At 43.7% G+C, this 12,540-nt stretch overlaps 1 protein-coding gene across 1 annotated transcript; it reads left to right on the top strand.

Moving 5' to 3' along the window:
• The first annotated feature begins 355 nt into the window (after positions 1-355).
• On the top strand, positions 356-3,698 carry LOC121274817 (probable G-protein coupled receptor 139). Its single transcript, XM_041182180.1, has 2 exons — positions 356-533; positions 2,785-3,698. The coding sequence occupies exons 1-2, from the start codon at positions 356-358 to the stop codon at positions 3,696-3,698; spliced, it is 1,092 nt and encodes a 363-aa protein (XP_041038114.1).
• The last annotated feature ends 8,842 nt before the right edge of the window (positions 3,699-12,540 follow it).

The following is a 12,540-nucleotide window of genomic DNA, read 5'->3' as shown; positions in this document are numbered from 1 at the left end:
GATTGGAATGTAACATTGATGGATTAGAATCTGAGAACAAAAGTTCAGAATGCAACAACAATGGATCAGAATCTGAGAACGATAGATTGGAATGTAACAAAAATGGATCAGAATCTGAGAACAATAGATTGGAATATTACAAAAATCGACCAGAATCTGAGAAACATAGATTGGAATATTTTAAAAAATGGATCAGAATCTGAGAACACTAGTTTTCAATTTTACAACAATGGATCAGAATCTCAGAACGATAGATTTGTTTTTTACAACAATGGATCTAAATCTGAGTTCAATAGATTTGAATGTTACAACAATGGATCAGACCCTGAGAACCATAGGCTGGAATGTTTGAACAATGTATCAGGACCTGAGAACAATCGATTGGTATCATACAAGAGGCAATGGGTTACCCTGGTATGTTCACTATCTGTTGACGATTTATTATGGATTTGCATTCAAATATCGGGTCCCAAAGGCTCTTCAGGTTATTCAATGTTTTTACTATCAAATGCTCGCTATTATTCGTATGCTTTGTAAGTCTTTCTCTCTTCAGTTTTTAAGTACATGAAGATTGTTCAATTGCAACGCTGTGCTTGAAATTCCCATTCGTATCTTCAGTTCAGTTGATATCCCTGGATGTATCTCTATCTCGCTATCATACCTGGAAGCCACATTTCAATGATCAGCTATTCCTTTTTCTTACTTTTCAGTTGGGCCTTGTGAAGATCCTAGCCAGTGTCACCTGACTGCATCCTAATATCTGTCCTCCATCCACACATCCTCCAGCAGCCACACACCCTACCTCCTCCCCATATCTCGAGCCAGCCTAATGCCTCATGTTCAACCAGAACGTTTGCTGATGCCCTGAGCTTAGTTCCTCCACAATACACACCTTTCCGAAATACTGCCCACGGCCACGGTCCTAATATCACATATCTTCAATCCTGCCTCAACCCATCTGCGACATAAACACAAAATCTGGGCATTTTTTTTTTAAATTGAGCCCATATGCTTATCCATTACAGTGTTACAAAGCCATAATCGCCTCCTCTCACTCACCACCCACCATCCGCAGTCCTCCCCGCCCTCCCCAACACCCCCACTGCCTCAGGCCACCATCTTACTCAAAGTTCACCTCCTGGTTACAAACCTTTATAAAACTCAACAAGTATCACGTTCTGCTGCCTGTAAGATAACTGGAATCAAAACAGACTTATCAACCGTTCCTGTGCTCAGAGAGTTACATGGGCTGGCAGGACGAAAGAGAATATTTTCATTCTTGTATTGTTGCCCCTCACCTCTTTACGGAATTTTCCCTTCGAATGTTTAACAAATTCACGTTTGAAATGCAGTATTAAATCAGGCAGTGCAGCATTAGTGGCCAGTGTATTTCAAATAATGCCACTGCTCCTTCTGCCAGTCAGATTATATCTGAGCCATCCGTTTATCACCCATTCAGCAAATAGAGAAAGAATGGCATCTTTCCTACAATTTCTCTCAACTGGTCAAAATGTTGAACACCTTAATGTAACTTTCTCAGCTCACAATTCTGACATTGGTGCAGGAGCAGAGTGATCTGTATGTACATGCACGTGAATCAGTGAATGTGAGAGGATTGCTTGAGAGAGTGGTTTATGAATCTTCCCGCATCCTGGGCTTTAAGAGGAGGGGCATAGAGTACAAAAGGAAGACGGAGATGATAAACCTCCATAAAACGGACTTCCCTCCTCAGCTAGAACATTGTGCCCAGCTCTGGAAATCTCATTTTAACAAAAATGTTAAGGCACTAAAGGAGGAACAGAAACAATAGACGGCAATTTGCTCTGAGATGATTAATCCCAGTTGTGGAGATAAATTGGAAAAGTTGTGGCTGTTCTCCTTGGAAAACGCAAGTTTGAGGGGCGACTTGAAAAAATATTTTAAATTATAAACGGTCTGGAAAAAGTAGGCATGGAGAAACCCTTCCATTGTTGGAAAAATCGAGAATCAGAGGGCATGGATATAAGGTAATTGGGAAAAGAAGGGATGTCCCCAAGAGGAAAACCTTTATTGCAAAACTGAACCTGGAAAGCGCTGGCTGAGAGTATGGTGGAGCCAGGCCCAACCGAGGAAAACGGGCATCAAATTAGTACCTGAAAAGGGGACAAGTATTGAACAAGGGGGAAATGACTGTGGAAGTGACACCAACGAATTGCTCTGTCAGTGGACCTGCATGGATAAGATGTACTAAATATCAACCTTCCATGCTGCACCCATTCTGTCATTGCAATCTTCATAATAACTAAGCTTCTCCAATCATATCACTCACCTATGGTGCCATTCTTGCCTGTGTCTTCTCTACCCTCTACAAATTATTCATATTATTTCTAAAGTGAGCTGCATATTATTCGGCAGAGTACAATACATTTGGTCAAACTAGTGCTTTGAATAGTTTAGAGTAGCTTTCTGGCGTTTGCATCCATTTATCAAGCTGAAGGACCCAGCTGTTCTACTAACTGCTTTTGTTAATTTCGACTGACACAATCAAATATTGGGAACAGGCACCCAAAGTAATGGTGCTCCTGCACCTCCAATAAAATTGAGTTCCACAAAATCAGTATTATACTTGAACATTTAATCTCTCCAGACGTACAACATTTTAAAACTCCACCATTTGTTATTTCAGGTAAAATCGATTAAATGTATTAATTGTTACAGTGGCACAATCGAAAATTACAATAAGTTATCAAATAAACTTTTATGCTAACCTAATATATTTTTCCTGTTTATTTCCCTTGCTCACAGTTCTATCATTGACAATTCTGATCATTTCCCGGGGAACGTGTGGTCTCTCCAAATGTGTAAGTCACTACTTGTTGGCTATGGCATCAGCGGATCTACTGGTGATTATACTCGACCTGGTATTGAGGCATATTCCAATTGTTCTTCGGGACCAGTTTCGTTTCCTGTGGCTCCTTCGTATCTGTAATATCCATGCCGTGCTGCTTTATGCAGCCACTGATTGCTCAGTCTGGTTCACCGTCACTTTCACTTTTGACCGGTTTATAGCCATATCATTCCGAACTCTGAAATGTAGATATTGTACCGAAAAGACAGCAGCTGTGGTTCTTGGAACAGTCTCTGTGCTGAGCTTGTTAAAGAACCTTTTCTGGTATTTCATGTTCACAAGAATGTATCAGTTGTTGAACCAGCCCTGGTTTTGTTTTGCAACGCTAGATGTTTACTTGTCTATGGTTTGGGTAACAATCGAGTTTGTACATTACATTCTTACTCCCTGTGTCCCATTTGTCGTGATCCTGCTGCTCAATGTTTTCACCGTCAGACACATTTTAGTGAGCAGCAGAGGCCGCAGGAGACTCTGGGCTCAGAGCAGTGGAGAGGGGCTCAGAGATCCCGAGATGGAGAGTCGAAGGAAATCCATGATTTTACTGTTTACTATCTCGGCAAATTTCCTCCTGCTGTGGGCAACGATTATGGTATACTCTATATGGATACGGATGCATAATTTGGGTTATCAGTCCATATTACTGCATCCTTATGTACAGGAACTGGGCTTCATGATGCAGCTCCTGAGCTGCTCCACAAATTCCTGTATTTATGCCCTGACCCTGGCGAAATTCAGGGAGCAATTGAAGCATGTGCTGAAATGTCCCTTTGCACCAATCGTGGAATTCATTCAAAAAGGAGAGAAGAAATGAATCAGGGAAAGTCCAGCATTTTCTCATTTTAATTGACATTCCCAGTGGGTGGGGGTGCTGTGCTGTTCGATAGAGTGACTGGAGGAGTTGTGTAGCACCGCCACTGCAATGGGAAGGTGCCTGATCCCCGTGGTGACAGTATTGAGGTGAGGCACCTAATCCACAGAGCTCCCTGGGAACAGGTGGGCGGTGGGGGGCGGTGGGAGTGTGGTTGGTGCTGTTTCTCATGACGAGGGCATAACGGGAGTTGGGGCTCCTGTGACTGCACAATGCCTAGGGGGTGAGATCTTCTCCCCATGACAACGGCATAATATCTCTGGTCGGTAATGTGACAGCACAATGGACAGGGGGCGGGACTGTTCTTGAGAACGACTGAATAATAGAAAGGGCGGGAACAGTGGCAGCATCTTAGGAAGGGGCTGCTCGCATTAATGACAGCTTAATTGGAGGGAGGTTCCTCCGGCTGCACAATGGAAATGGGGTCAGGACCTAGTCCCATGATGACGTCATAACAAAGAGTAGAGTGCCCTGGGATTGTACAATGAACGGGGGAGTGACATTGGCCCATTGATGACAGCACAATGGAAAGGGCCTTGTCCTGCTTCCTTTGTCGGACACAATGGACGGGTTTGGAGCGAAGGTTCCCGGCGGCTCCACCCATCACGCTCACCCATTGGCACAGGGAGAAAACGTGATACTGCAAAGTTTCACCGCCAAACCCCTCCACATGCGCTCTCCTGAACATCAAAGGGAACAGCAACAAGATGAATAAAAATAGCGTTTGAAATTTTGTGCTAAATATTTCTCCTGCACCGCCGTCCACTGGGCTCTTTAATTGTACTCTTTAGTACTTTAATAATGCTGAGGAGAATCAATAAAGAGTAATGTGATTAAAGCAAATCTAAATGTTCGCCAGTAAAAGCACAACAATGTCTCTGAAATCCCTCTGTCATTTACACCGACAGACACTCACCAACATCAGGCAGCAGCGAGTCAAAAACCACTGATCAGAAATGATGAACATTAGCAGAGGGAGGAAATGTGAGCCCCTCGACAGACACACACAGACACACACACACGCAGACACACACACAGGCACCCACACACACACACGCGCGCAGACAAAAACATACAGGCACACACAAACACACACACACACACACACACACATGCACAGACACAGAGACGCAGACACACACATCCACAGACACACATACAGGCACACATACACACACACACACACATGTACACACATGCACAGACACAAAGAAGCAGACGCACACATACACAGCTACACACAAATATAGACAGACACACACACAGGTGCACAGACACACATGCACATACACATATACTACACAGATAGGCATACACATACACACACACACGCACGCACAGACCGTCTGCAGACACACACGTGCACACACACACATACACAGACACATTGGATCGAACTAGAATGCAAAGTGAAATAACGGTATCTGGTTTTCAGTATTCACACAGTGACTGGAAAATGAAAAGGACCCACTGACAGAGCTCACTTCCATCCACAGCTCGCACTTCATCTGATTTCCTTTTAGTTCAATCTCTCTCTATCCCTCTCCGCTTCTCCCTGTGACCTGAATATACCTGTGTGCTTCGGAACTATGAATTCGTGACCCAATGAGAGCTCCGAGAACTGAAATTGGGATAGTGAGATGAGGGAACAATGTTTCCTGGAGGTCGTCTCCTAATTGTGCATTGTGAAGCTCACTGTGAGGTGCTGAATAGTGGGAACTCCCCATGTAGCCTCATTATTAAGAGTGCCGGTAGATTTGGTGCTCGGGCAGACCCACCGGGAAAGTTGCACAGCCCTGGTAGTCGGTGGCTACGAAGCTGCCACAACATGGAGGCTCCCTCATTGTTGTTTGCATCAATTACCAAATATCCATTTCTATATTGATGAAGAGGTAACCCGCCGCTCTGTTTGTCTGCACACTCTCACAGGAGTAGCCCCCTCCTTCGGGCACTAATGGGACCAGGAACATTCAGACCCCACACTCACTCCCTGTTTGTGACTCTCTCAAACCACCTCTTTTCGCAGTCATTCAATGTTACACTCACTCCATGTTGTCACTCTCTATCACACCATATTTCTTTCTCTCACAATTTTTCACTCGGACTCCCTGTTTGCCACTCTCCCTCAAAACATCGCTCTTTCTCGCACATTGCTTCACTCGGACTCCGACCCACTGACTGTTACTATCTCTCACACTATCTCTGTTCCTCTCACATTCTTTGACTCTCACTCCATGTTTGTAAATCTGTCATACACCTTCTCTCTTTTAATATTCCTTCATTCTCACTCACTCCCTGTTGACACTTTCTCTGAAACCATTTTTACTCCCATTCTTTCACCCTCACTGTAAATCGCTGTTTGCTTCTTTCTGAGTCACAGACCATCACTCTATTTACATCCATCTCTATTTTCTATCACTCTATTTATATCCCTCTCTATTTTCACGTACTTGTCACTCTCCCATTAACTGCCGGTCTCTCCTACATTTTGTGTGTCAATCTCTCACTTTCTACGTCCCTGTGTCTGTCCGAAATTATGGTTCCCTGACACTTGCTGCGATATTGTCCCTCTCTGTCTCCATCAGCAAGTGCCCTCCAATACTCTGTCTCCGACTGTGCATTAGTTTCCCGATTCTTTTGGTTTGAGGATGTGTACTAGTTTCAAGATATGTGTCCGTTTCAGGGTCTGCATTATTGTCAGTGTCTGTGTTAGTTTCAGGACCTCTATTATTTTCAAGATCTGTATTTGTTTCAAGGTGTGCATTAGTTTCAGGTCGGTTTTAGATTCATTGTCTATATTCATTTCATGGTCCGTATTCGTTTCATGATCTGTCTTCGTTTAAGGATCTGTATTATTTTCTGGGTCTTTATTCATTTCAGAGTCTCTATTAGTTTAATTGTCTGTACTAGCCTGAGGGTGTGATTTATCGCCATAAACCTGAATAGTTTAAGGGCCTGTATAATGTCAGGATCTATATTAGTTGCAGTTTTGGTATTACGTTCAGGGTCTGGATTAGTTTCAGGGTGCGCTTTACTGCCATGAACTGTATTACTTTAAGGGTCTGTTTTAGTTTCAGAGACTTTATTAATTTCAGGTCTGTTTAAGATTTAGAGTTTGTATTAGTTTCAAGATCTGTATTAATTTCAGGTCTGATTTAGATTCAGGGTCTGTATTAAGTTCAGGGTTAGTATGACTTTCAGAGATTGTATTAGTTTCAGGATTTCTATTGGTTTCAGGGTATGTATTAGTTTCAGATTCAGTATTAGTTTCAGTGTCTGTATTAGTTTCAGGTTAAGTTTCAGGATCTTTATTATTTTTCAGGGTCAGCATTATTTTCAAGATATGCATTAGTTTCAGAACCTGTTAATGTGGTGTCTGTATGAGTGGCAGGGCTTGTATTATTAACAGGATGTGTATTAGCTTCATATTCCACATTACTTTAAGGTCTGTATTAGCTTCAGGAATTGTATTAGTTTCAAGATCTGTATTAACTTCATGATCTGTTCCGTTTCAGAATTTGCATTAGTTTCAGGATTTATATAAGTTTCAGGTTCTATTTCATTTTCAGGGGCTGTATTAAGTTCAGGGCCTGAAGTAGTTCCAGGAATTTTATTTGCTTAAGGGTGTGTATTTGTTCCAGGATATGAATTAGCTTCGGGGCCTTTGATAGCATCCGGGTCCCTCTTAGTTTCATGGATTGCGTTAGCTTCAGGGTCTGTATTAGTTTCAAGATCTGTATTAGATTCAGGAGTTGTATTATTTTCAGGTTTTGTATCAGTTTCAGGTTTTGAATTAGTTTAAAGGTCTGTATTAGTTTCAGGATCGATATTAGTCTGTGGGTCTGTATTAGTTTCTGATCTGTATTAGTTTAAGGGTCTGTGTTAATTTCAGGGCCTGTATATGTTTCTGAGCTAGGATTAATTTCGCACTCCATATTAATTTCAGGCTCTGTATTAGTTTCAGGCTTTGTATTAGTTTCAGGGGTCTACATCAATGTCAGGATCTGCATTAGTTTCAGCATCTGATGAACCACCAGCAATGGGAGAGCTGCTACAAGCAATCAAATGGAAGAGAAACAGCGAAGCTTTTGGCTGCCATGGTCTTCCAGCTGAGGCCTTCAAAGCTGTGTCCGATTACTCACATCAAGGGCCCATGGCCTCATCCTACCTATTTGACAGGAACAGGAACTTAGCTCTGACTCCAGGGATGTGACTAATGTAAGTATGTTCAGGAAGGGAGAAACATTCTACTGTGGAGGTTATCGAAGTCTTCCCCTCCTGCCCATTTTTTTTAAGGCCTGTAGGACTTGAAGGGGCAGAGGCCGCTGCAGGGCCTGTATTCGTTTTATGGTCGAGGCTATCTTCGGGTGGATTTTTGTTTCGGGGCCTGGAAGGTTTCCAGGACGTGTATTGGCTGTGGGTTCACACAGTACAAGACAAGGCCATTTGGCACACATTGCCAAACTGTGTTCTTGGAAACATCTATCCTATTGGATGCTCCCTCTTACCTTTCCCATCAGCTCTGAAAATCCATCTCCAAATAGCGTTCCCTACAAACTCACCCCCTCCAGGGCAAGTATTTATCCAATTCCACTTTGCAAGTTAGTGTTGTATCAGCTTCCAGCAGCGCTCCAGGCATTGACTTCCAGGTTTCAGTGTAAACACTGGCTGTGTGAGGAATCATCTCCCCTTTACCTCTCCCGATCTTTGTCAATCACCTTTAATCTGTTTTTTTCCTGTTTATTATCCAAGGTTCGCGTGGAAATGATCCTCCTGATTAACTCTTATCAAAACACAGTATGTATTAAAACACACCTGATGAACATACAGTTAGCCTGATCTGATCTTAGAAAAACAATCCCTGATTTGCCAATCTCTCCACGTGACTACAACCCCTCATCCCTATGACCCTTCCCGTGAATGTTCTCCGCATCCTCCCCAATGCCCTGAAACCCTTCCAAAATTGCCGGGCCCAGAGTTAGAGACAATACTCCAGCGAAGGCCTAACTTTTGACTTGTCAGTTTTGTGCATGAATTCCTGTTTTCTCTTTATCAAGAGAAATATCTATTATTGTTAACAATCTAATTGCTGTGCTCTGCCAACTTCAAACATTAGCACATTTTCTCTCTCTATTCTCAGCGACCACCTTTAAAATTGCTCTAATTGTCGCTTTTACACTTCTTTTATTTGAAGTTTTGCCTCCTCTCCGCCTCATCCTTTCAGCGATATCTTTGCGCCCTCGAAAAGCCTACTGCTACCCTCCTCATTACTTAGCAGTAATCATATCGCTGTGTCATTCCCAGGCCTCAATACCATGTCCTTAATATATGAGGCCTTGGCTTTTATATCACAATGAGCAATGCTTCTAATAAGGCCCCCTGTGGAGTTCCACTGAATTCTCACCTCCAGCCTGAACAACGACCGTTCACCAATTCATTCTGCTTTCTGTTTCTCAGTCAATGTCAAAACTGCTGACTGGCTCTAGTGGCAGAGTTGACCCCTCTCTCGTTGCTTTTTTGTCAGGTGGGATATCATTTGTCTGCTGCAATTGTCCTTCTAGTTGGTAGTGGTCACGGGATTGGAAGGTGTTGTCGAAGGAGCTTTGATGAGTAGCTGCAGTACAACTTGTTGATGGTACACACTGCTGCTCCTGTGCGTCAGTGGTGGAGAGAGTGAATGTTTGTGGATGTGGTGCCAATCAAGCAGGGCTGCTTTGTCCTGGATGGTGTCGAGTGTCTTGAGAGCTGTAGTCATCCAGTCAAGAGGCGAGTATTCCATCATACTCCTGACTCTTGCCTTGTAGATGATGTATAGACCTTGGGAAATCAGGAGGTCAGTTATTTGCGGCAGTATTCCTTGACCTCATTTAGCCGCAGTATTTATATGCCTGGTCCAGTTCAGTCTCTGGTCAATGGTGGCTCCATGGATCATGGGGGACTCAGCAATGGCAATTATGCTGAATGTCAAGGAGAGATATTAACATTCACTCCCGTTTGACATGTTCTTTACTGGCACTTGGTGTCGAATGTTTACTGCAACTTTTCAGGCCAAGCCTGGATATTGTCCAAGGTTTGCTGTATTTGGACATTGACTACTTCAGTGTCTGAGGACCTGCGTATGATGCTGGTCATTGTGCATTCACCAGCGAACACCCCCACTTCTGATATTATAATGAAGGGAAGATCATTGGTAAAACAGTTGAAGATGGTAGGGCTGAGGACGCTACCCTGTGGAACTCCTGCAGTGATATCCCTGAAATACGATGATTAGCGCCAATAACCAATATCGTCTTCCTCTGTGATAGGTATCACTCCAAAATGTCTGGCGCTCCCCCCACGACCACCATCTACCCATTCCACCATCCCCCTCCCGCCACCAACCCTGCCCCCTACCCCACCATCCCTACCACCGCCCCATACCGCCATCTGCCCTACTGCCCCCACAACACCAAACCCCCACCCCACACACTTCCCCCAACCCCTACCTTCCCCCAAAGCCCCACACAATCCTCCCTCTACCTCAGGCTCGCTTTCCTGATTTCCAACACTCCTCAAACAGATCTATTTCAGCAAGGACATTGTCATCTTACCTAATATCCCCTTATCTTGGTCAGCATTATATGTTATGTTTTGTTGTTCCTGTGAATCACAGTGTCATGCTTTATGGGATATTTTAAGTGCTACATAAATATAAGTCGTTTCTGCACAAAGACTGCAGTTTGCAAGTCTGAGAGAGAAGCAGAGTCAACATCTCAGTTCAGGGAGCCTTGGCCATTGAAGCATTGCGGCTCAGTCAGGATCCAGACCTGGCTCTGGATTAAAAGGTCGATATTGGGAACAATTCCTGGCCCTGCTGACCACTCCAGTAGACAGCCAATAATGCAGGAAATCCGGATTGCATGCTGCCGTTCATCACACCGGATAAATGGGGAGGGGATGCGGCTGAAGGGGTGCCCGGCTTTTTAGTCAGCCGCAGAATCCAAAAATGATGTTGAGTATATAACCTTAGAAAAGCCAGAAGTAAGGTGGTACTTCATTAGAACTGTGAGTGTTCAGATGCCGAGCAACATTTCAGTCAGACTTGGCACCAATGGGAGTATTAGGATCAACACGGAGTTCAAAGGTCACCATTTTCTCATGTCATCTTACCTCTGTACCTTCAGGTACAATCATATCAGTGTGTCACTGCAATAAACTACATCAGTTCAATAGATACTAAATAAAGCTGGTTACGCCTGATTTCTAATCTTTACGATTATTTTCCCTTCCTCACAGTTAACTTACTTACGATTGTGATCGTAAAGTGTGGTCTCTCCAAATGTGTCACTCATTACCTGGTGGCATGGCCGTGGCAGATCTATTGGTCATTATCCTTGACCTAATAATGAAACACATTCCGATTGTTTACCCGGATGAGTTTATTTTCGATGAGTCTATCCCTCTGTCTAATATCCACGCTGTCCTGATTTATGCAGCCACTGACTATTCAGTCTGGTTCACTGTCACGTTCACCTTTGATCGATTTGCAGCTATTTGTAGCCAGAAGCTGAAAATGAAATATTGCACTCAGGAAAAAGCAGCTGCGGTTCTGGGAACTGTGACTGTGCTGAGCTGTTTAAAGAACATCACCTGGTGTTTTATGTTTTAAGGAAAGTATTTGCTCCTCTGTTTCCCCTGGTTTTGTGATACAACAGTCGAGACTCAGCATTCCCCTGTCTGGGGAGCAATTGAGCTCCTCTATTACATTGTAAACCCGCAGCCCCATTTCTCCTGATTCTGCTGCTCAATGTTCTCACCGTCAGACATATTTTAATGAGCAGGAGAGCCCGCAGGAGATTCTGGGCTCACAGTAGTGGGGAGGGACCCAGAGACCCAGAGATGGAGAGTCAGGAGGAAATCCATCATTTTACTGGTGTTATCTCGGCCAATTTCATCCTGTTGTGGATTTGTTTACGGTGTATTCAATATCGCTGCGGATATTGTATATTCACAAACATAATGGAGAATTGCCGTGCTCCTGAGCTGATGCACAAACACTAGGATTTACGCTGTGACCCAAAGGAATTTCAGGAAGTAGTTGACGAATATGCTGAAATATCCCTTTACTCGAATTGTTCAATTCATTCGTCGATGCAAGAAAGTGAATAACTCAATGTTTTCCCTAGCTCGTCCTCCAGCCCCTCTCCTCCTACAGACACCCTTCTAATATTCGAATACAATTCAATTACTGAGCCCTGTATGCGGACAGGACAAGGAGCACACGCCCCTGCGAACAAACATTCAGCAGGTGACAAATCCCTGATCTTATTATAATGGTCCATTCTTAGCCGAATGCTTACCAGAGCCTTGAAATGAATGTTGCTGTGAGAGATGCAGTGGGGTCACCACTTGCTTACCCCTCACTCTCCGGTACAATCTGCCGTGAGCGTGTCAGCTCTCTGCAACAATACATCCAATAGCGCTGATCACATGGGATTCACCTGCGACCATTGGCAGTGCGGGTTGGCTGAAGGAATATCATTCATCAATGATGCAGATTGTGACAACATTTGTGCAAATTAACGATTATTAATGAAAGGAGCTGTGATACCAAAACAAGGAAACATCTCACCTGATGTTTGGAACAGTGTTTTTTCCCTTATATCATAAGCTGCCTCCAGTTGCCGACCATGAATGGTTAAGGGGGGGATTGAAATTGACAACTGGTCTGAACATTTTATAGTCAACATTGTGTAATGGCCGGAGTATATATTTCCATTGCTTCTTTGGATGTGGGCTTCGCTGG

The sequence above is a fragment of the Carcharodon carcharias genome (genome assembly GCF_017639515.1).
Source record: "Carcharodon carcharias isolate sCarCar2 chromosome 38 unlocalized genomic scaffold, sCarCar2.pri SUPER_38_unloc_28, whole genome shotgun sequence".
Lineage (NCBI taxonomy): Eukaryota > Metazoa > Chordata > Chondrichthyes > Lamniformes > Lamnidae > Carcharodon > Carcharodon carcharias.
Note: the sequence above shows the minus strand (reverse complement) of the source record. Positions and strands in the feature narration are given on the sequence as shown.

Excerpts from the sequence above, each read along its gene's own strand:
- LOC121274817 (XM_041182180.1), top strand. The coding sequence starts at position 356 with ATGTATCAGGACCTGAGAACAATCGATTGGTATCATACAAGAGGCAAT. Across the intron at positions 534-2,784 it reads CGCTATTATTCGTATGCTTT|TTCTATCATTGACAATTCTG; the intron begins GTAAGTCTTTCT and ends CCTTGCTCACAG.